This window comes from Bombina bombina, chromosome 4, assembly GCF_027579735.1.
Source record: "Bombina bombina isolate aBomBom1 chromosome 4, aBomBom1.pri, whole genome shotgun sequence".
NCBI lineage: Eukaryota > Metazoa > Chordata > Amphibia > Anura > Bombinatoridae > Bombina > Bombina bombina.
Genome location: NC_069502.1, coordinates 250,576,056 through 250,599,249, shown reverse-complemented (window position 1 = coordinate 250,599,249; position 23,194 = coordinate 250,576,056). Strand labels below are relative to the sequence as shown.

Below are 23,194 nucleotides of genomic sequence, written 5' to 3'. Positions count from 1 at the left end.
GGATACTTTCGGCTAGATTACGAGTTGTGCGTTAGGCTGAAAAAGCAGCGTTAAGAGGTCCTAACGCTACTTTTCACGCCCGCTGCTATTACGAGTCTTGAAGGTTTAGGGGCACCGCACACTTTTTTGGCCTTACCGCAAAACGACTTACGTAAACTTTGTAAAGTCTTTTTTCTATGGGACTTCCATAGCGCCGGTATTACGAGTCTGTCCTGGGAGGCCAAAAAGTGAGTGGTACACCCTCTCCTGTCAAGTGTCCTAACGCATTTAAAAGTCAGTAGTTGTTTTATGGTACAACACTGTAGCATAAAACTCATAACTAAAGTGCTAAAAAGTACACTAACACCCATAAACTACCTATTAACCCCTATTCCGAGGCCCTCTCACATCTCAAATACTAAAATAAAAATTTTAACCCCTAATCTGCTGCTCCGGACACCGCCACCACCTACATTATATTTATTAACCCCTAATCTGCCGCCCCCAACATCACCGACACGACACCTACATTATATTCATTAACCCCTAATCTGCCGCCCCCAATGTTGCCGCCACCTACCTACACTTATTAACCCCTAATCTGCCGCCGCCACTATAATAAACATATTAACCCCTAAAGCACTGCACTCCCCCTCGCAAACATTAGTTAAATATTAGTAACCCCAAATCTGCTGTCCCTAACATCGCCGCCACCTACCTACATTTATTAACTCCTAATCTGCCACCACCAACGTTGCCACCACTATATTAAATTTATTAACCCCTAAACCTAAGTCTAACCCTAAACCTAACACCCACTAACTTAAATATAATTTAAATAAATCAAAATAAATATTCCTATCATTAACTAAATTATTCCTATTTAAAACTTAATACTTACCTATAAAATAAACCCTAAGCTAGCTACAATATAACTAATAGTTACATTGAAGCTAGCTTAGGGTTTATTTTTATTTTACAGTCAAGTTTGTATTTTTTTTTAACTAGGTAGAATAGTTACTAAATAGTTATTAACTATTTAATAACTACCTAGCTAAAATAAATACAAAGTACAACAAAAAACCCCCACTAAATTACGGAAATTAATAAACAAATTACAGAAATTTAAACTAATTACACCTAATCTAATAGCCCTATTAAAATATAAAAAGCCCCCCAAAATAAAAAAACCCTTGCCTAAACTAAACTACCAATAGCCCTTAAAAGGGCCTTTTGCAGGGCATTGCCCCAAAGTAATCAGCTATTTTACCTATAAAAAAAAAATACAAACAACCCCCCCAACATTAAAACCCACCACCCACACAACCAACCCCCCAAATAAAATACTATCTAAAAAAAACTAAGCTCCCCATTGCCCTGAAAAGGGCATTTGGATGGGCATTGCCCTTAAAAGGGCAGTTAGCTCTTTTGCCGCCCAAACCCTAATCTAAAAAATAAAACCCACCCAATACACCCTTAAAAAAACACTAACCCCCTGAAGAGCGACTTACCGGGAGACGTCGTCATCCAAGCCGGGCGAAGTGTTCCTCCAGACGAGCAGAAGTCTTCATCCAAGCCGAGCAGAAGTGGTCCTCCAGACGGGCAGAAGTCTTCATCCAGACGGCATCTTCTATCTTCATCCATCCAGCACAGAGCGGGTCCATCTTCAAGACATCCGATGCGGAGCATCCTATTCTGGGGACGACTAAAACAGAATGAAGGTACCTTTAAGTGACGTCATCCAAGATGGAGTCCCTTAGATTCCGATTGGCTGATAGAATTCTATCAGCCAATCGGAATTAAGGTAGAAAAATCTTATTGGCTTGTTTGTATTTGTTTTTTTTTTACAGGTAAAAGAGCTGATTACAATGCCCCGCAAAAGGGCTATTGGTAGTTTAGTTTAGGCTAGGGTTTTTTGTTTTATTTTGGGGGGGGGGGGGCTTTTTTATTCTAATAGGGCTATTAAATTAGGTGTAATTAGTTTAAATTTCTGTAATTTGTTTATTATTTTCAGTAATTTTGTGTTTTTTTTGTACTTTAGCTAATTTAATTTAATTTAGGTAATTGTATTTAATTTAGTTAATTTATTTAATTATAGTGTAGTGTTAGGTGTTAGTGTAACTTAGGTTAGGTTTTATTTTACAGGTAAATTTGTATTTATTTTAGCTAGGTAGTTATTAAATAGTTAATAACTATTTAATAACTATTCTACCTAGTTAAAATAAATACAAACTTGCCTGTAAAATAAAAATAAATCCTAAAATAGCTACAATGTAACTATTAGTTATATTGTAGCTAGCTTAGGGTTTAATGTACAGGTAAGTATTTAGTTTTAAATAGGAATAATTTAGATAATGATAGGAATATTTATTTATATTTATTTAAATTATATTTACGTTAGTGGGTGTTTAGGGTTAGACTTAGGTTTAGGGGTTAATAACTTTAATATATTGGCGGCGACGTTGGGGCGGCAGATTAGGGGTTAATAAGTGTAGGTAGGTGGCGGCGACATTGGGGGCGGCAGATTAGGGGTTAATAAATATAATGTAGGTGGTGGCAATGTTGGGGGCAGCAGATTAGGGGTTCATAAGTATAATGTAGGTGGCGGCGGTGTCTGGAGCGGCAGATTAGGCGTTAATAATTATAATTTAGGTGTCGGCGATGTCGGATCGTCAGATTAGGGGTTAATAAGTGTAAGATTAGGGGTGTTTAGACTCGGGGTTCATGTTAGGGTGTTAGGTATAGACATACATTTTATTTCCCCATAGGAATCAATAGGGCTGCGTTAAGGAGTTTTACGCTGCTTTTTGGCAGGTGTTAGACTTTTTTCAGCCATCTCTCCCAGTTGATTCCTATGGGGAAATTGTGCACGAGCACGTTACACCAGCTCACCGCTGACTTTAGCAGCACTGGTATTGGAGTGCGGTAATGAGCAAAATTTTGCTCAACGCTCACTTCTTTTAACGACGGGTTTCTGAAAACTCGTAATACCAGCGCTGCAGGTAAGGGAGCGGTGAGGGAAAACTGCTCGTTAGCAACGCACAGCCTCTAACGCAAACTCGTAATCTAGGTGTTTGTTATTAATTCTTGGAATTTAAAGGGACATGAAACACATAATTGTTCTTTCATGATTCAACAGGTAGAGCATAAACATTTAAACAACTTTCTAATTGACTTCTATTATCAAATGTTCTTCATTCTCTTGGTATCTTTTGTTAAAAAGTAGATATGTAAGCTCAGGAGCGTGCACATGTCTGAAGCACTATAAAGCAGAAGTTTTGCAAGAATGTTATCCATTTGCAAGAGCACTAGATTTCCTGCCATGCAGTGCTTTAGACACTTACCTAGTATCTCTTTAACAAAGAATACCATGAGAAAAAAGCTAATTTTATAACAGAAGTAAATTGGAAACTTTTTAAAAATTGTATTCTTTGTCTGAATCACAAAAGATAATTGTTGGATTTCATATTCTCTTAATGTCAGTGACATCTTTAGGTTTCGGCTACCAATCTAATGGGATACCCCTATCCCTTTTACCAATGACTGCTTAAGCATGATCCAGTTTATTTTCTCTAAACATTTGCAGTCTAGTTATTTGTAAATATGGATCTTCCAGTTGTACTATATATGTACATACATACATACATACATATATACTTACATGCAAACATACATACATACATATATATATATATATACATGCATACATATATACATACATGCATACATACATACATGCATACATACATACACATACATGCATACATACATACACATACATGCATACATACATACATACATACATGCATACATACATACATGCATACATACATACATACATACATGCATACATACATACATGCATACATACATACATACATACATACATGCATACATACATACATACATACATACATACATGCATACATACATACATGCATACATACATACACATACATGCATACATACATACATGCATACATATATACATACATGCATGCATACATACATACACATACATGCATACATACATATTTACACATACATGTATACATACATGCATACATACATGCATACATACATACATGCATACATACATACATACATACACATACATGCATACATACATGCATACATACATGCATACATATATACATACATACATGCATACATACATGCATACATACATATATATATACATACATACACATACATACATATATACACACATACATACATACACGCATACATACATGCATACATACATACATACATGCATACATACATGCATACATATATACATACATACATGCATACATACATGCATACATACATATATATACATACATACACATACATACATATATACACACATACATACATGCATACATACATATATATACATACATACACATACATACATATATACACACATACATACATACACGCATACATACATATATATACATACATACACATACATACATATATACACACATACATACATACACGCATACATACATATATATACATGCATACATACATACATACATACATGCATACATACATACATACATGCATACATACATACATACACATACATGCATACATACATACATGCATACATACATACATACATACACATACATGCATACATACATGCATACATACATGCATACATACATATATATACATACATATATACACACATACATACATACACGCATACATACATATATATACATGCATACATACATACATACTTAAACCGAAAAAAAAGTGATAATCAGCTTGTGGTTATCTAACAACCTATTTTACATGGGGGAAGAAGATCTCTTAACAATCTGTATAAGCCAAATATATTTGTATTTTTTTCTTTTTCTGAAACATGTTTTAAACATTTACAACTGCCCAATGGATCAATGTATTCTCGGAAGCTAAAGATGGTGCCAATTACGCCATACAAGTGCCATGTCAAGGATGTAGTGTGAGGGGTTAATAGAGATCTTATTTGGAATTAGAAGTGTAAATATAGGAAAGTGCAGTGTTGTAAAGGTCTAAATGATGGGAGGAGAAAGAATGGTACAAGCTGACCCTAATAATTCCAATTTTATTGGTATATGTAAACAATAAAATACTCCCATTAATCAATAGTAATATTTACTTTTTCACACATGACGGAGAAGAGCATATTTTCTCTTTACCAGACTTCTGTATCTTAATATGTAAAGGGAATTGCTTGGTTACAGCAAACAAACTTTATGATTCTCTTATGTCACCCTGATGTAATCATGCCATTAACATTTAAATAAGGCTGCACAACAGTAAGTGTACTGACTAATCCCAGCATTAGTAGCACTAAAATAACGTGTTAGCATATTCGCTTAACATGCTGGGATAAACAGAGGTCATTTGTACTGGCAAAACCACCTTTTTTATTGAACAATAGTAGATATTGTGTCATAGTGTCTTACTGTAAGTTTAATTATAGAGAGAGAAAATATATGTAAATTAATATTAAGGGACCACTCAATGCAGTAGAATTACTTAATTCTCAAGTACATAATAACAAGACAATGCGATAGCACTAACTCTCTTACTCTCTGACAAATTTATTTTTTCTCCCATTTTCTGGCCCCCTATATCATGTGACAGACATTAGCCAATCACAGACTAATATAGGTATACCCTGTGAGCTTGTGCACATGCTTAGTGGGATGTTTTTCCCCAGTAAGTGTGAATATAAAAAGACAGTACAAAATGTGATAATGGAAGTAAATTGGAAAGTGTATTAAAACTGCATGTTCTTTCTGAATCATAAAAGTTTATTTTGACTTAAGTGTCCCTTTAAGTATTTGTCGTTCTATTCCATTTTATTAGTTAAAGAGACATAATACCCAAATGTTGAAGTGCTTGAAAGTGCTGCAGCATAGCTGTAAAAAGCTGACTAGAAAATATCAACTAAACATCACTATGTAAAAAAGGAAGATATTTTACCTCAAATTTTCCTCAGTAGCCATATCCGATTGTAAAGGGACTTTAAGCAGCGAATCAGAATGCTAGTCCCAGGACTTGCAAGGGAGCATGCATCTGGCATGTGCAGGCTCAGTCATCTTATTTCCCTACTCAGTTTAAGGAAGTTTACTATGAAATCTCGCAAGATTTCACTGACATCTCATAAGATCGTAGTAAAGCAAAGCATGACCTCAGCGCTGCTGATGCTGATTGGTTATATATATTTTTTTTCAATTTGTAGCTGGACAGTAGCTGAAGTATAACTTTTCACAAAGCACTTACTCTGGTTAGCTGAAAAAAAATTGAGGTAAAATATCTTTCTTTTTTACACAGAAATGTGCATGTGATATTTTCTGGTCAGATTTTACAGTTATGTTGCATCAATTTCAAGTGATTTAGCATATGGGTATTATGTCCCTTTAATGTGTGCTTTTAGAGTGACTGTACCAGAAATACTTTGCATCAGAAAACACCCTTTGAACACATTTTCCTATAACTATGGAATTTAAAATTACAGACATTTCTGTTTTGTTGCTATAGAATAACATTTCAGCCAAGTCTTAATGTTTTTAAAACTAATTAATATTTTTTTTTACTGCAACTATTTTTCAATAGCCGTACTCCACCCACAATTTTCCTTATTTGGAGGAGCCAATCTGGGCTTTAGTCTTCAGACAACAAGGCCTGTCCTAGTCATAAAGTCAGTAAATAGCAAATTGTTTTGCAGTTGTTATCAGTTAAAGCCAATTAGGCACAGATGTACTGTATATAATAGAATTAGCCTTGAGAAGTCAGCAGGGTGCATTTCAAGTTCTGAGAATTAGAGATTGCTCAATTTTTACAGCTAAATTACATGAAAGGGGACAAAATAAATAATGAAAACATTGCAGAGTTATTTCATTGCACATAACTAAACATTATAAATAAAAATGTTAAGGTGTTTACTGCTACTTTAATCTTTAAAAAATCATTTTTCATCTTTCAAACAACATATCTTGTCATTTTTTTAAATGTTGTAGTTTTTGTGTATGTTCAGTATACAGGGAGTGCAGAATTATTAGGCAAATGAGTATTTTGACCACATCATCCTCTTTATGCATGTTGTCTTACTCCAAGCTGTATAGGCTCGAAAGCCTACTACCAATTAAGCATATTGGGTGATGTGCATCTCTGTAATGAGAAGGGGTGTGGTCTAATGACATCAACACCCTATATCAGGTGTGCATAATTATTAGGCAACTTCCTTTCCTTTGGCAAAATGGGTCAAAAGAAGGACTTGACAGGCTCAGAAAAGTCAAAAATAGTGAGATATCTTGCAGAGGGATGCAGCACTCTTAAAATTGCAAAGCTTCTGAAGCGTGATCATCGAACAATCAAGCGTTTCATTCAAAATAGTCAACAAGGTCGCAAGAAGCGTGTGGAAAAACCAAGGCGCAAAATAACTGCCCATGAACTGAGAAAAGTCAAGCGTGCAGCTGCCAAGATGCCACTTGCCACCAGTTTGGCCATATTTCAGAGCTGCAACATCACTGGAGTGCCCAAAAGCACAAGGTGTGCAATACTCAGAGACATGGCCAAGGTAAGAAAGGCTGAAAGACGACCAGCACTGAACAAGACACACAAGCTGAAACGTCAAGACTGGGCCAAGAAATATCTCAAGACTGATTTTTCTAAGGTTTTATGGACTGATGAAATGAGAGTGAGTCTTGATGGGCCAGATGGATGGGCCCGTGGCTGGATTGGTAAAGGGCAGAGAGCTCCAGTCCGACTCAGACGCCAGCAAGGTGGAGGTGGAGTACTGGTTTGGGCTGGTATCATCAAAGATGAGCTTGTGGGGCCTTTTCGGGTTGAGGATGGAGTCAAGCTCAACTCCCAGTCCTACTGCCAGTTTCTGGAAGACACCTTCTTCAAGCAGTGGTACAGGAAGAAGTCTGCATCCTTCAAGAAAAACATGATTTTCATGCAGGACAATGCTCCATTACACGCGTCCAAGTACTCCACAGCGTGGCTGGCAAGAAAGGGTATAAAAGAAGAAAATCTAATGACATGGCCTCCTTGTTCACCTGATCGGAACCCCATTGAGAACCTGTGGTCCATCATCAAATGTGAGATTTACAAGGAGGGAAAACAGTACACCTCTCTGAACAGTGTCTGAGAGGCTGTGGTTGCTGCTGCACGCAATGTTGATGGTGAACAGATCAAAACACTGACAGAATCCATGGATGGCAGGCTTTTGAGTGTCCTTGCAAAGAAAGGTGGCTATATTGGTCACTGATTTGTTTTTGTTTTGTTTTTGAATGTCAGAAATGTATATTTGTGAATGTTGAGATGTTATATTGGTTTCACTGGTAAAAATAAATAATTGAAATGGGTATATATTTGTTTTTTGTTAAGTTGCCTAATAATTATGCACAGTAATAGTCACCTGCACACACAGATATCCCCCTAAAATAGCTATAACTAAAAACAATGGGTTCATTGAGAACATGGTTGTTGTTCAATAATAAAATTAATCCTCAAAAATACAACTTGCCTAATAATTCTGCACTCCCTGTATATATTAAGAGGACATTGTACTAATATTTCCTCCCTTTAGGCCTAGATTACAAGTGGTGAGCTAATTTACCATTACAAGTGGCTGGTTATTGCTACCGCGAGCTCGCAGTAGCAATTAGCGCTTATAAAATTAACGAGAGATCAGATCTTTGGTTAATTTTACAAATGTGTCCCAATTGTCCCCAAAATCAAGTTTTATATACTTCATTAAAATATAGAGACATTGCAGTCTATGGGAACTGTGTTTACCCTTAAAATATATATGTATATAGTCATATACATTTACAATTTGCTGCCATCGCTGTGGTTCTTACACCCTTCACATCACTAGTTCTCATCCTATGTCTCACGGCATGAGAATGAGGCTTCCATTGGAGCCTATGAAAGAGTGCTTTCATGAGCGCAATGCTTCCCAGCAATGTGAACGTAAGGTCACGTTCGCATTGGGGCTAACTTGTATCAGCGCAGATTTGCGATAGCGATAATTTGCGCTCCATTTGTAATCTAGCCCTTAATGTCCTAGATTACAAGTGGAGAAATACATTTTTTATTGCGACCACGCAAAATCCCTTCAATGACTTCTATGGAGCGCTAACCCAAAGGTGCAATAGACCTACTGTGCTAAAGCCGAAGTTGCGTTAGGAATACTTCAAACACCTAGAATCTTAGAAGAAAATGTTCTTTTTACTTTTAAATAGTTATTTATATCAATATATACATACATATATATATATATATATATATATATATATTGTATATACAGAAATAAATATTTAGATAAAGATATATATATATATCTACTATATATATATATATATATATATATATATATATATAGAGAGAGAGAGAGAGAGAGAGAGAGAAAGAGAGAGACTTTTTTTTAAATAAAAAGGAACATTTTCTTCTAAGTGAAGAACATAAGAATTTCAAGTAGGTCTGTGCACTTGTCAGCTGCGTTAGCTGGCGAATGTGGACGAAGGCAGCCACTCGTGGCCTTTGGCTATTTTCGTAGTCAAATTTCTTCTTGTGAAAGTTCAACAAACTAAGATCATCATCTATGCAAATACAGATCTTAGTGTGTTGCACTTTTAAAATAGAAATCAGACTCTGAAAACAGCGAAGGCTGCAAGATTCTGGATTCTTCGGCATTCGACAACTAACAAAGAGGCCGAATGCACAGACCTAATTTCAAGTATTTGTATACAAAATACATAAAAACGTATTTAATTGTTTAAAAATTATACTGTATAGTTCAAACTATTTTACTAGGAAGGGCAACATAGTGTGCATATATATATATATTTATATGTATGTGTGCAGAATTAAATTTAAACATATAAACACGTAAATTCACATATACACGTATATATACATATACACATATATTGTACATTTAGGAGCCCTTCCCAGTCAAATACATTGTCATATATCCCTTTAAAACCCTTTTAAAACATTTTTTTCAAAGTTATAAACATATTTTTTTATTAAAAAGCTTTATATATGAGTGTAATACTTTATTTTAATATGTTTCACATGTGTTTTGTGTAACTTTTATTTTAACCATAACACTTTACGTCAGGTCTCACGTTGCTCTAGTTGTTCTAGCACTATTTTGTCTTGCGCTTGGGACCAAGCCATAACTTTCAAATTGTAATATAAGTGACATTTGGGGGCCCATTTATCAAGCTCCGAACGGAGCTTGTGGGCCCCTGTTTCTGGCGAGTCTTCAGACTCGCCAGAAACACAAGTTATGAAGCAGCGGTCTAAAGACCGCTGCTCCATAACCCTGTCCAGCTGCTCTGAGCAGGGGGACAGGAATCGCCGGAAATCAACCCGATCGACTGGCGGCCGCGAGTTAGCTGATTGGCCGCAAGTCAGCAGGGGGCGGCGTTGCACCAGCAGCTCTTGTGAGCTGCTGGTGCAATGTTAAATGCGGAGAGCGCATTGCTCTCCGCATTTAGCGAGGTGTTGCGGACCTGATCCGTACTGTCGGATCAGGTCCGCAACACCTTTGATAAATAGGGGCCTTAGTGCGGTCGCAATATCCATTGAAAGTATAGGGTACGCTAAAGTAAAGTCGGCTGCGCTAAACCTTCTCTGGTAAATCTGTTGTACCATGGACTTGTAATATCAAACTTTGTGCTACTTTTAGCTCAGTCCTGTCATATTGATAACTCCCCTCGCACTAGCATTAGCACTCTACTTGCAATCTGGGCCTATGTGTCCCCCAGTTATTCATTTTAGCTACAGGAGTGTTTTAAATTAGTTACAAATTGATCCTTTACCTTTTTGTTGTCATTTGACATAGCTGCCTTATTGTTTTGAAAAATATGTCAAATTTATAATACTGTAGCACTGAGTAAAAAAAAAAAAGCGATGTTTGCATGAGGCAGCTGCAGAAACCATGTTCCTGTGTATCTGTTGTCATACTGTTAATGTCAAAACATGAGAAAAAGGGCAGGGAAATGGAATTAACTTTGAAATATGTCGGAAATAAAATCTTCTATTCATTCTTTATTTTTATTTTATTGCATCTTTTTATATTTTATATATTATTATTTTTTTGATAATGTAATTCTACTGTATTGAAAGATGGATTTTACTAAGAAGCAATATTTTGTTTTGTTAAATGATATTTTCCTCTACATCTCATTAATTTTCATCTATCTGATGGTAAAGAAATGAGCGAGAGAAAACATCCACTGCAAAATATTTACCTGCATTAGTGAATTTGTTTTGGGACATAACCTTCTGCTGAGTGTGTCACACAGAATTCGGGCTGAGAGAAAAAAACTTCCCAAATTACTTTTTGGAAAAAAAATAGTTATACCACTTGTATATGTCTCATTTCAGTATATTTACGTTTTATATCATTTAGCTACATTAACTAAACCTTTTAGAGGTGTCATATTTTAGTGTGTATAAAATATATCTGTGGTGTCACATGAGTTTTCAAAAAAGGTTGAAGATGTTTCCTGTGTATACTGACTTTTTTTAGAGCAAAGACGATCACTATATGGTGATCAGTAGGTAGACTCCATGCACAAACACGTTTAATGCACATGACATATACTGTATCAGCCAGTAGGTGTCTGTGTAACCTCAGAGATCTGTATCCAGTGTGTGTAAATAATGGTTGCTACAGCAGCTTTTTTTTTTTTGGTTTGTTTTTAAACACACTTTGCATTTCAAATTGCATTGCAGCGCCTGAATACTCTGCATACATAGAACATATTAAAAATAAATATCTATCACTTTAAAAGATGAACAGATTTAAAGAGACAGTAAATTCAAAATGATTAAACTTTAATGATTCAGATAAGGCATTCTCATTCAAACAACTTTCCAATGTGCTTCTGTTAACAAATTGGCCTTGTTCTCTTTGTGTTCTTTGTTAAACTGCATACATAGGTATGATCAGGGGCACAAATGCACTACTGGGAGCTAACTGGTGTTTGCACATATATGCCTTTTATCACTGGCTCACCAGATGTGTTCTGTTAGCCCCCAGTAGTGTATTGCAGCTATTGAGCCTTCTCATCAGCAAAAAAATGCCAAGAGGAAGAGACAAATTCCATATAAAAGTAAAATGGAAAGTTGTCAAAAAATTGCATGTTCTGCTTGAATCAAGAAAGTCTAATTTTGACTTTACTGTCCCTTTAATGCAAAAAGAAACTTACAGGGAACAATGTGTGATTATTTCACTTCTAGCCCTTGGTTGCTGCCCTCATTTCAGTTTGGGAAACTCCAGGGTGTACTGATGTTGTTATTTCTGCGTATGTCCTATAAGGTCTTATCTTTTTTTTCTGCACCACACAAACATGGACTCTATTTGTCTTTCTACACAGATGGCCCCTTTAGTGGTCAGTGTAAGTTCATTTGCTGCTGCAACCTTCCAGAAGAAGCTGTATGTGATTGGTGGAGGACCGAATGGGAAATTAGCTACAGATAAAACCCAATGTTATGACCCATTAACCAATAAGTGGAGTTTTAAATCCCCTATGCCAGTAGAAGCTAAATGTATTAATGCTGTGAGCTTTCATGACTGCATCTATGTTGTGGGTAAGTTTTAACAGACTTTTACTACTCAATAGAACTGTCTAAGTAATATATAATGGCATCTACATCCTCTATATCTATATCCATCTTTCTTGTTTCTGTATACATTTATCTTTTCAGTGTATAGTGTGTTTATGGAGGTATATTTATTTTTCAGCTATAGTTCTTAGCAATGCAGAATGTTATCTGCATGTCCACAAGCAGGGCCACTACTACCAATAAGATATTCTAAGTGGTCATCTAAAGGAGTAGCAGCAAGGGGGGCACTTTAAGAGAGATATTCTTTAAAGGGACATTAAAGGGATACTACACCCAGTTTTTTTTTCTTTCATGATTCAGATAGAGCATGCAATTTTAAGAAACTTTCTAGATTACTCCTATTATCAATTTTTCTTCATTCTAGCGCTATCTTTTTTTTTAAAAAGCCGGAATGTAAAGCTTCGGAGCCAGGCCCATTTTATTTTCAACACCCTGGATAGCACTTGCTTATTAGTGGATACATTTAGCCACCAATAACCAAGCGTAACCCAGGTTCTGAACCAAAAATGGGCTGGCTCCTAAGCTTTACATTCCTGCTTTTTAAATACAGATAGCAAGAGAACAAAGAAAAAATGATAATAGGAGTAAACTATGTTGATTAAAATTGTATGCTCTATCTGAATCAGTAAAGAAAAAAAAATTGGGTTTAGTATCCCTTTAAACAGCTAAGCACAACCACAAAAGATTGGCTACTACTTACCATGGTATTGTGTTTCCTCATTTTCCTAGATGATGAAGCTCCGCCTCTGCATACTGGGCAACGTCATCGTAAAAGGGACATGAAACTAAAACATTTTTTTTTGTGATTGAGAACAGAAAATGCAATTTTAAACAACTTTCCAATATGCATTTGTTATCTAATTTAGTATCTACTGGGAGCTAGCTGAACATATTGGGTGAACCAATAACATGAGACATATATGTGCAGCCGCCTACCCAAGTATACTTTTTTTTTATTATTAAATTTATATACATCCAACAGGAATAATCAATAACAAAACAAGAAGGGAGTACGTCATACTGTACATAGATGAAAACAAGTTAAATAACCATTACTAGTATGAGTGCTAAGCTTGGTACTGGTACAGTATTAAATAAAGTAACCCTTAAGTCATTTTCTATCTTCTTGCCTACCCAAGTATACTTTTTAACAAAGGATACTAATAGAACAAAGCAAATTAGATAACAGAAGTAAATTGGAAAGTTGTTTAAAATTACATGCTGAATCATGAAAGAAAAAAAAAATTAGGTTTCATGTCCCTTTACGTATTATCACACCCTGTGACAAATTAGTGATGTTGCCAGCTGTAAACAAAAAATAGGGGTTATTGTGTATGGAACAGTCTGTGAGCTTTAAAGGGACAGTTCACCCAAAAAATATAGCTCCCCTTTAAATTATTCCCAATGATCCTTTTTACCTGCTAGAGTGTATTAAATTGGTTACAAGTAGCTCCTTTACTCCTATTTCAGCATTTGAAATAGCTGATTTAGTCTGTGGTATAGCCACCTATACTGAAAGTTTTGATACTGGAGTAAATGCTATTGACAAGCCTAAGTAAACACAGCCAGCAGAAGAAGTTACACTCTCAGTGAGATGCCGGAACGTTAAGTAATAAAATGATAATTGTCCATTGTTCTCTCTATGTATTGAGCTTTGGTGTTCTAGACAAATAAAAGATAAGGAAGCAAGTCTGTGTACACAAAGTTATAACATAATGAGATCTGATATTACCTTTAAAGGGACAGTACACTGTAAAATTGTTTTTCCATTAATGTATTTTAAATTACTTGTTATGCCAACTGCAGAGTATAAAATATTTGAGAAATTCCATTTTCATGCTTATTTGTGTATATGAAGTAGCTGATTTTGTGCTTTGAAACCACAGCCTATTACAATGGGTTGAACTTAAAGGTGATATCAGATCCATTATGTTCTAAGTTTGTGTACACAGACTTGATTCCTTATCTTTTATTTGGTTGGAACACCAAAGCTCAATACATAGAGAGAACAATGGAAAATGTTAATTTTATTACTTAACTATCCTGCATCCCACTGAGAGTGTAATCTCATCTGCTGGCTGTGTACACTTAGGCTATTCAATATCCTATACTCCAGTATTAATTTGTTCAGTGTAGGTGGCGATACCACAGGCTAAATCAGCTATTTTAAATGCTGAAATGGGAGTAAAGGAGCTACTTGTTACCAATTTAATACACTCTAGCAGGTTAAAAGGATCATTGGGAATAATTTAAAGGGGATTATTTTTTTTGGGTGAACTGTCCCTTTTAGTTCAAACAATTGTAATAGGCTGTGGTTTAAAAGCAAAAACCAGCTACTTCATATACACAAATTATCATGAAAATGCCATTTCTCAAATATTTTATACACTGCAGCTGGTATAACAAGTCATTTAACCCCTTAACGACCGAGGACGTGCAGGGTACGTCCTCAAAAAAAAGGCAGTTAATGCCTGAGGACGTACCCTGCACGTCCTCGGTGTGGAAAGCAGCTGGAAGCGATCCTGCTCGCTTCCAGCTGCTTTCCGGTTATTGCAGTGATGCCTCGATATCGAGGCATCCTGCAATAACCATTTGTAGCCATCCGATGCAGAGAGAGCCACTCTGTGGCCCTCTCTGCACCGGACATTAACGGCTACGTTTGAGGGTGGATAGGAGCCGGTGTGGGAGGCGGGTGGCGGCCATCGATGGCCCCGGATGATGCTGAGGGGGGCGGGATCGGGGGCGGGAATGCCCGGGGGGCGCGCACGGGCGCGCGCGCGCGTGCACGGGGGGTGGGGGCGGGCGCGTGCACGGGAGGGAGCGGGTGGGAACCGCTGCACTACAGAAAAAGTACCATTAAAATTTACTAAAAAGGGGAAATAAAGTTGGCAGTAAAAAGATCAGGCAGGTGGTGGGGGTTGGTCTGTGGGGGGGGGGGAAGCTACACTACAGAAACTAAAAATAAAAACAAAAAAAAAACGTTTTATTTTGCAAAATGGGTACTGGCAGACAGCTGCCAGTACCCAAGATGGCCCCCAATAAGGCAGATGGGGAGGATTAGAGAGCTGTTTGGGGGGATCAGGGAGGTTGGGGGCTAAGGGGGGATGCTACACCCCCAGCATATGTAAATATGCTTTAAAAAAATAAAAATAAAAATAAAAAAACCTTTTATTTTAGTACTGGCAGACTTTCTGCCAGTACTTAAGATGGCGGAGACAATTGTGGGGTGGGGGAGGGAAGGGAGCTGTTTGGGAGGGATCAGGGGGTCTGATGTGTCAGGTGGGAGGCTGATCTCTACACTAAAGCTAAAATTAACCCTGCAAGCTCCCTACAAACTACCTAATTAACCCCTTCACTGCTAGCCATAATACACGTGTGATGCGCAGCAGCATTTAGCGGCCTTCTAATTACCAAAAAGCAATGCCAAAGCCATATATGTCTGCTATTTCTGAACAAAGGGGATCCCAGAGAAAAATTTACAACCATTTATGCCATAATTGCACAAGCTGTTTGTAAATAATTTCAGTGAGAAACCGAAAGTTTGTGAAAAAGTGAACGACTTTTTGTATTTGATCGCATTTGGCGGTGAAATGGTGGCATGAAATATACCAAAATTGGCCTAGATCAATACTTTGGGATGTCTTCTAAAAAAATATATATACATGTCAAGGGATATTCAGGGATTCCTGAAAGATATCAGTGTCCCAATGTAACTAGCGCTAGTCTTGAATAAAATGGTTTGGAAATAGCAAAGTGCTACTTGTATTTATGGCCCTATAACTTGCAAAAAAAAGCAAAGAACATGTAAACATTGGGTATTTCTAAACTCAGGACAAAATTTAGAAAATATTTAGCATGGGTGTTTTTTTGTGGTTGTAGATGTGTAACAGATTTTGGGGGTCAAAGTTAGAAAAAGTGTTTTTTTTCTATTTTTTTCTCATATTTTATAAAAAAAATTATAATAAATTATAAGATATGATGAAAATAATGGTATCTTTGGAAAGTCCATTTAATGGCGAGAAAAACGGTATATAATATGTGTGGGTACAATAAATGAGCAAGAGGAAAATTACAGCTAAACACAAACACCACAAAAATGTAAAAATAGCCTTGGTCCCAAACGGACAGAAAATGGAAAAGTGCTGCGGTCATTAAGGGGTTAAAATACATTAAAGGAAAAACAATTTTACAGTGCACTGTCCCTTTAAGTTTGCATATTTTGCACAGTTTTAAAGTTACTCATAATATATTAAAAAAAGCATTTAGCAATAATGTAGAACAATGCAGCCACTAAAAAGCTCTTGCTGTGTATTGTGCATTGTAACCTGAAGGACATGAAACAGTTGTCAAATGTCCATTGTCACAGTGTGTGAGAAAACCTCTGCTCTAAGATAGCAGCCCCAGTGTATAAAGAGGCAGAGATTCACCATCTGGAAACGTTAAGGGGTTAAAATATTAGAATGGCACTGAAGAGAAGAGATATGCAGAGGAAGAAAAGCAATAATATAGCGAATAGTCACCATTTAATTATAATTGTGCCCAAGCTTTAACAGCTTCTCCAGCTCTATAAGGTCTCTAGCTATTCCACAGTCAACCACTAATAATTGTAGACTGGGCTTGAGCTTGAGTGAATAGGTTCCCTGGAATAACATAGGGAAAGGTGATACCAGTTACACTGGAGAATTTAGAAATGGGGAAGTGGCTGATGAATCTACCCCATTGTGCAGAAAACTTCCTCTGGCCATAAGACCCCAGGCTGCATGAGCGAAGGGATTGCTTATTTATAGAAAATCCATTTCTAGCATAAGGTAAAAGACAAGGTTATAAATAAATAGTAAAATTAAGAAGCGCTTTGATGAAGGGGGAGACAAACTGTATTTTCACCAGGGGAGGTGAAAATCATGGCACTGCCCCTGTAAACAATACTCATTAAACAGAGATGTGATCTAAACTTGTCAACTTTAAATTAGAAAATTAAAGGGAAATACATGAAATATAATGTTTCACAAGAGCATACCTTCCTATTGTATTCTGAAATCTGGAATAAGCTTAAACTTAACCCATTTATGTTTCTGTGCTGAAACATTAAGACATATTTAATTCTAAAGAAATATACAATACACTCAGGCCTAGATTACAAGACTTTTATCTCTCAAGAGCACTGTATGCACATGGTAACAAAATAGCGCTCCCGGTATTAAGTTAAAAGTAAAAAGCGTGAGAGCTAGGGCTGGATTTACAGCCCAGGTGCCTGTAGGCACCAATATCTGATATACCAATCCGCCTTGTTCCCCATTCACCACTGTGCTGGGGACCTTAAAGGGATAGGAAATTCAACATTAAACTTGCATGATTCAGATAGAGTATGTCATTTTAAGACCCTTTTAAATTCACTTCTATTTTCCAATGTGTTTTGTTCTCTTGGTATCCCTTTTTGAAAAATAATATGCACATATCCTACACTAGTGGGAGCTAGCTGCTGATTGGTGCCTGCACACATTTGTGTCATGTGATTGGCTAATTAGACGTGTTCATCTAGCTGCCACTAGTGCAATGCTATTCCTTCAGCAAAGGATAACAAGGGAATGAAGCAAATTTGATAGGAGAAGTAAATTAGAAAGTTGTTTAAAATTGTATGTTCTATCCAAATACTAAAATACATTTTGGGGTTTCCTGTCCCTTTAACTAAGAGGTCGCCTGGCAGTAAAATAACAGCACAACATGTCGGCCATGTTAAATCTTCTTTGGTAAATGATTTACCATGGACTTGTAGTTTCAGGTTGCACGCTAATTGTAGTGCTGTCTAGCAATACTGCCTATCGCATGCCGCACTATCATTAGCACGCCACTTGTCATCTGAGCCTCAGATGGGCAAACTATCATCATAATCTTATTGTCCTACTGTTAAAATATACTTTATAATAAACCCCATCCATGATCATGGGTAGGGATATTTATTATAAAGTATTTCATAGTCTGCTTCTCTTTCTGTCTATTTTTTCTGTATATTTGTGGCTGCACTCTTTACATATGGGCTATTTTTTATGTTTTTATTTATTTCTCATTTTCTCTCATGTTAGGTGGTGCAATGAAAGCCTTATATTCTTACAGCCCTCTTGAAGATGTCTGGTGCTTGGTTACAAAGTTTAGCCATGAAAGAGCCAGCTGCGGAATAGCGGCCTGTTGTAATAAAATATTCATTACAGGAGGTCGGGATGAGAAGAATGAAGTCATTGCCACAGTTTTGTGCTGGAATAATGAAACAAAAAAACTTACAGAGGAGTGTGTCCTCCCAAGAGGGGTTTCTCATCACAGCAGTGTAACAATAAGAAAATCATATACCCACATAAGGAGGATAATACCAGGAGCCGTCTCTGTCTGAGCACATTGAGAAATACCAGTTGTGCTTTACCAAATCTTTATAAACTACAACAAAAGAGACTATCACTAATTACAGGTTAGATAAATGTCAATCAAGGAAACACAGAGCCTGAGTTTGCTAAACATTTATAGAATGTTTTACATATTCTTAGCACTTTGCTCTTCTCTAATGCTACCTTACATTGTAATTGATAATCAGCCTAATGACTTTTTCAGATTAGTATATTTTAATAACTTCCAATATGTAAAACAAAGAGACTGTTCAATGAATCTGCCATTGTGTCTGTACACAAATCATTTTTTCACAATTGCTTCAGCAAAGAATGACCTGTTTGTCCTGCAGTTTTTTTTATATCTTACACAAGTGTATTGCAAGGATTCAACTAGATCTGGGGCTACACAGGCTACAGCCCAACACAAAACCAAGTGGTTCTAACTAGATTTTACCAGCATTGCCTATAGACTGCTATTTATGTTACTTGCCTACAACCATATACACAGTTCTCATTATTTCATGTACAGACAAGAGTTACTCAGTCTACAGTGACAGACATGAGTAGAGTAAAGGATCCGCGGCTGCCCAAAAGCTGCATATGGAATTAATAGAAGACTAGACTGACTTTGCACCAGTAAATAGGTTAATAGTACTTGGGGCCGAACTGGAAATACTCAGCACCTAATATCCCCAACATCAATGCTCCTATTCTTACCTCTTGCAGTTTGTGTGATCCTTTGACATGTCTTTAACTTTTTATTCTCACTATACCTTCTTCCTATGGTGCTGTAAAGACAGGTACTGAGACAATCTACCTTTTAATCAAATCCTCTTAGTATTGCTCACCCATAACAGGTGTCTGATGTGTCCTCATTGTTTAAAACTCTCTCTCCTTCAACTTAAAGGGACATTAAACACTTTGAGATGGTAATATAAAATGATAAATCGTATAATTATATATATAAAAAAACTCTACAATATACTTTGATTATTTATTTTGCCCCCTTTTTCCATAATTCCATTCTGAAATTGTGAGTATTTCAGTTCCTGTTAGAAATGAAAGTGCGGAACACTGTTATATTCCACACAGCCATTGGCTGCTGCTGCAGACTCTAATGGCCTATTTATAACTGTCTCTAATTGGCCACAGCAGAGAAAGTAACCTAAGTTACAACATGGCAGCTCCCATTGTTTTATAGATATTAAAACTTTTACACTTATTTTGTCACTATTTAAACAATTAATGAAACTTTAAAAAATACATGTAAATGTTATTCTCAGACATTTTCTTTGAATTCTATGTTGTGTTTATTTAGACCTAGATTTGGAGTTTGGCGGTAGCCGTGAAAACCAGCGTTAGAGGCTCCTAAGGTATTTGGAGTCACTCAAAATAGGGTCTAACGCTCACTTTTCAGCCGCGACTTTTCCATACCGCAGATCCCCTTACATAAATTGCGTATCCTATCTTTTCAATGGGATTTTTATAACTCCGGTATTTAGAGTCGTTTCTGAAGTGAGCGTTAGACATCTAACGACAAAACACCAGCCGCAGGAAAAAAGTCAGTAGTTAAGAGCTTTCTGGGCTAACGCCGGTTTCTAAAGCTCTTAACTACTGTACTCTAAAGTACACTAACACTCATAAACTACCTATGTACCCCTAAACCGAGGTCCCCCCACATCGCCGACACTCGAATACATTTTTTTAACCCCTAATCTGCCGACCGCCACCTACGTTATCCTTATGTACCCCTAATCTGCTCCCCCTAACACCGCCGACCCCTGTATTATATTTATTAACCCCTAATCTGCCCCCCACAACGTCGCCTCCACCTGCCTACACTTATTAACCCCTAATCTGTCGAGCGGACCTGAGCGCTACTATAATAAAGTTATTAACCCCTTATCCGCATCACTAACCCTATAATAAATAGTATTAACCCCTAATCTGCCCTCCCTAACATCGCCGACACCTAACTTCAATTATTAACCCCTAATCTGCCGACCGGAGCTCACCGCTACTCTAATAAATGTATTAACCCCTAAAGCTAAGTCTAACCCTAACACTAACACCCCCCTAAGTTAAATATAATTTACATCTAACGAAATTAATTAACTCTTAATAAATAAATTATTCCTATTTAAAGATAAATACTTACCTGTAAAATAAATCCTAATATAGCTACAATATAAATTATAATTATATTGTAGCTATTTTAGGATTAATATTTATTTTACAGGCAACTTTGTAATTATTTTAACCAGGTACAATAGCTATTAAATAGTTAATAACTATTTAATAGCTAAAATAGTTAAAATAATTACAAAATTACCTGTAAAATAAATACTAACCTAAGTTACAATTAAACCTAACACTACACTATCAATAAATTAATTAAATAAACTACCTACAATTACCTACAATTAACCTAACACTACACTATCAATAAATTAATTAAATACAATTCCTACAAATAAATACAATTAAATAAACTAGTTAAAGTACAAAAAATAAAAAAGAACTAAGTTACAAAAAATAAAAAAATATTTACAAACATAAGAAAAATATTACAACAATTTTAAACTAATTACACCTACTCTAAGCCCCCTAATAAAACAACAAAGCCCCCCAAAATAAAAAATGCCCTACCCTATTCTAAATTACTAAAGTTAAAAGCTCTTTTACCTTACCAGCCCTGAACAGGGCCCTTTGCGGGGCATGCCCCAAGAAGTTCAGCTCTTTTGCCTGTAAAAAAAAAAATACAATACCCCCCCCCAACATTACAACCCACCACCCACATACCCCTAATCTAACCCAAACCCCCCTTAAATAAACCTAACACTAAGCCCCTGAAGATCTTCCTACCTTGTCTTCACCTCACCGTGTATCACCGATCGGTCCTGGCTCCGATATCTTCATCCAACCCAAGCGGGGGCTAGACATCCACTGAAGAAGTCCAGAAGAGGGGCCAAAGTCTTCATCCTATCCGGGAAGAAGAGGCGATCCGGACCGGCATCCATCTTGATCCAAGCGGCATCTTCTATCTTCATCCGATGACGACCGGCTCCATCCTGAAGACCTCCACCACGGACCCATCTTCTTCCGGCGACGTCCAACTGAAGAATGACGGTTCCTTTAAGGGACATCATCCAAGATGGCGTCCCTCGAATTCCGATTGGCTGATAGGATTCTATCAGCCAATCGGAATTAAGGTAGGAATATTCTGATTGGCTGATGGAATCAGCCAATCAGAATCAAGTTCAATCCGATTGGCTGATCCAATCAGCCAATCAGATTGAGCTCGCATTCTATTGGCTGATCGGAACAGCCAATAGAATGCGAGCTCAATCTGATTGGCTGATTGGATCAGCCAATCGGATTGAACTTGATTCTGATTGGCTGATTCCATCAGCCAATCAGAATATTCCTACCTTAATTCCGATTGGCTGATAGAATCCTATCAGCCAATCGGAATTCGAGGGACGCCATCTTGGATGACGTCCCTTAAAGGAACCATCATTCTTCAGTTGGACGTCGCCGGAAGAAGATGGGTCCGCGGTGGAGGTCTTCAGGATGGAGCCGGTCGTCATCGGATGAATATAGAAGATGCCGCTTGGATCAAGATGGTTGCCAGTCCGGATCGCCTCTTCTTCCCGGATAGGATGAAGACTTTGGACCCTCTTCTGGACTTCTTCAGTGGATGTCTAGCCCCCGCTTGGGTTGGATGAAGATATCTGAGCCAGGACCGATCGGTGAAACCCGGTGAGGTGAAGACAAGGTAAGAAGATCTTCAGGGGCTTTGTGTTAGGTTTATTTAAGGGGGGTTTGGGTTAGATTAGGGGTATGTGGGTGGTGGGTTGTAATGTTGGGGGGGGGTATTGTATGTTTTTTTTTACAGGCAAAAGAGCTGAACTTCTTGGGGCATGCCCCGCAAAGGGCCCTGTTCAGGGCTGGTAAGAAAAAAGAGCTTTTAACTTTAGTAATTTAGAATAGGGTAGGGCATTTTTTATTTTGGGGGGCTTTGTTGTTTTATTAGGGGGCTTAGAGTAGGTGTAATTAGTTTAAAATAGTTGTAATATTTTTCTTATGTTTGTAAATATTTTTTTATCTTTTGTAACTTAGTTCTTTTTTATTTTTTGTACTTTAGCTAGTTTATTTAATTGTATTTATTT

General features: G+C 36.9%; 1 protein-coding gene across 1 annotated transcript in view; it reads left to right on the top strand.

The window, feature by feature from the left end:
* The window catches only part of KLHL6 (kelch like family member 6), a 219,812-nt gene extending 198,829 nt beyond the window's left edge, over nt 1-20,983 (top strand). The window contains exons 6-7 of the mRNA XM_053709877.1: nt 12,399-12,612; nt 18,729-20,983. Coding sequence (XP_053565852.1) covers nt 12,399-12,612; nt 18,729-19,030 — 516 coding nt within the window. The 3' untranslated portion in view covers nt 19,031-20,983. The remainder of the gene's footprint in view (nt 1-12,398; nt 12,613-18,728) is intronic.
* The last annotated feature ends 2,211 nt before the right edge of the window (nt 20,984-23,194 follow it).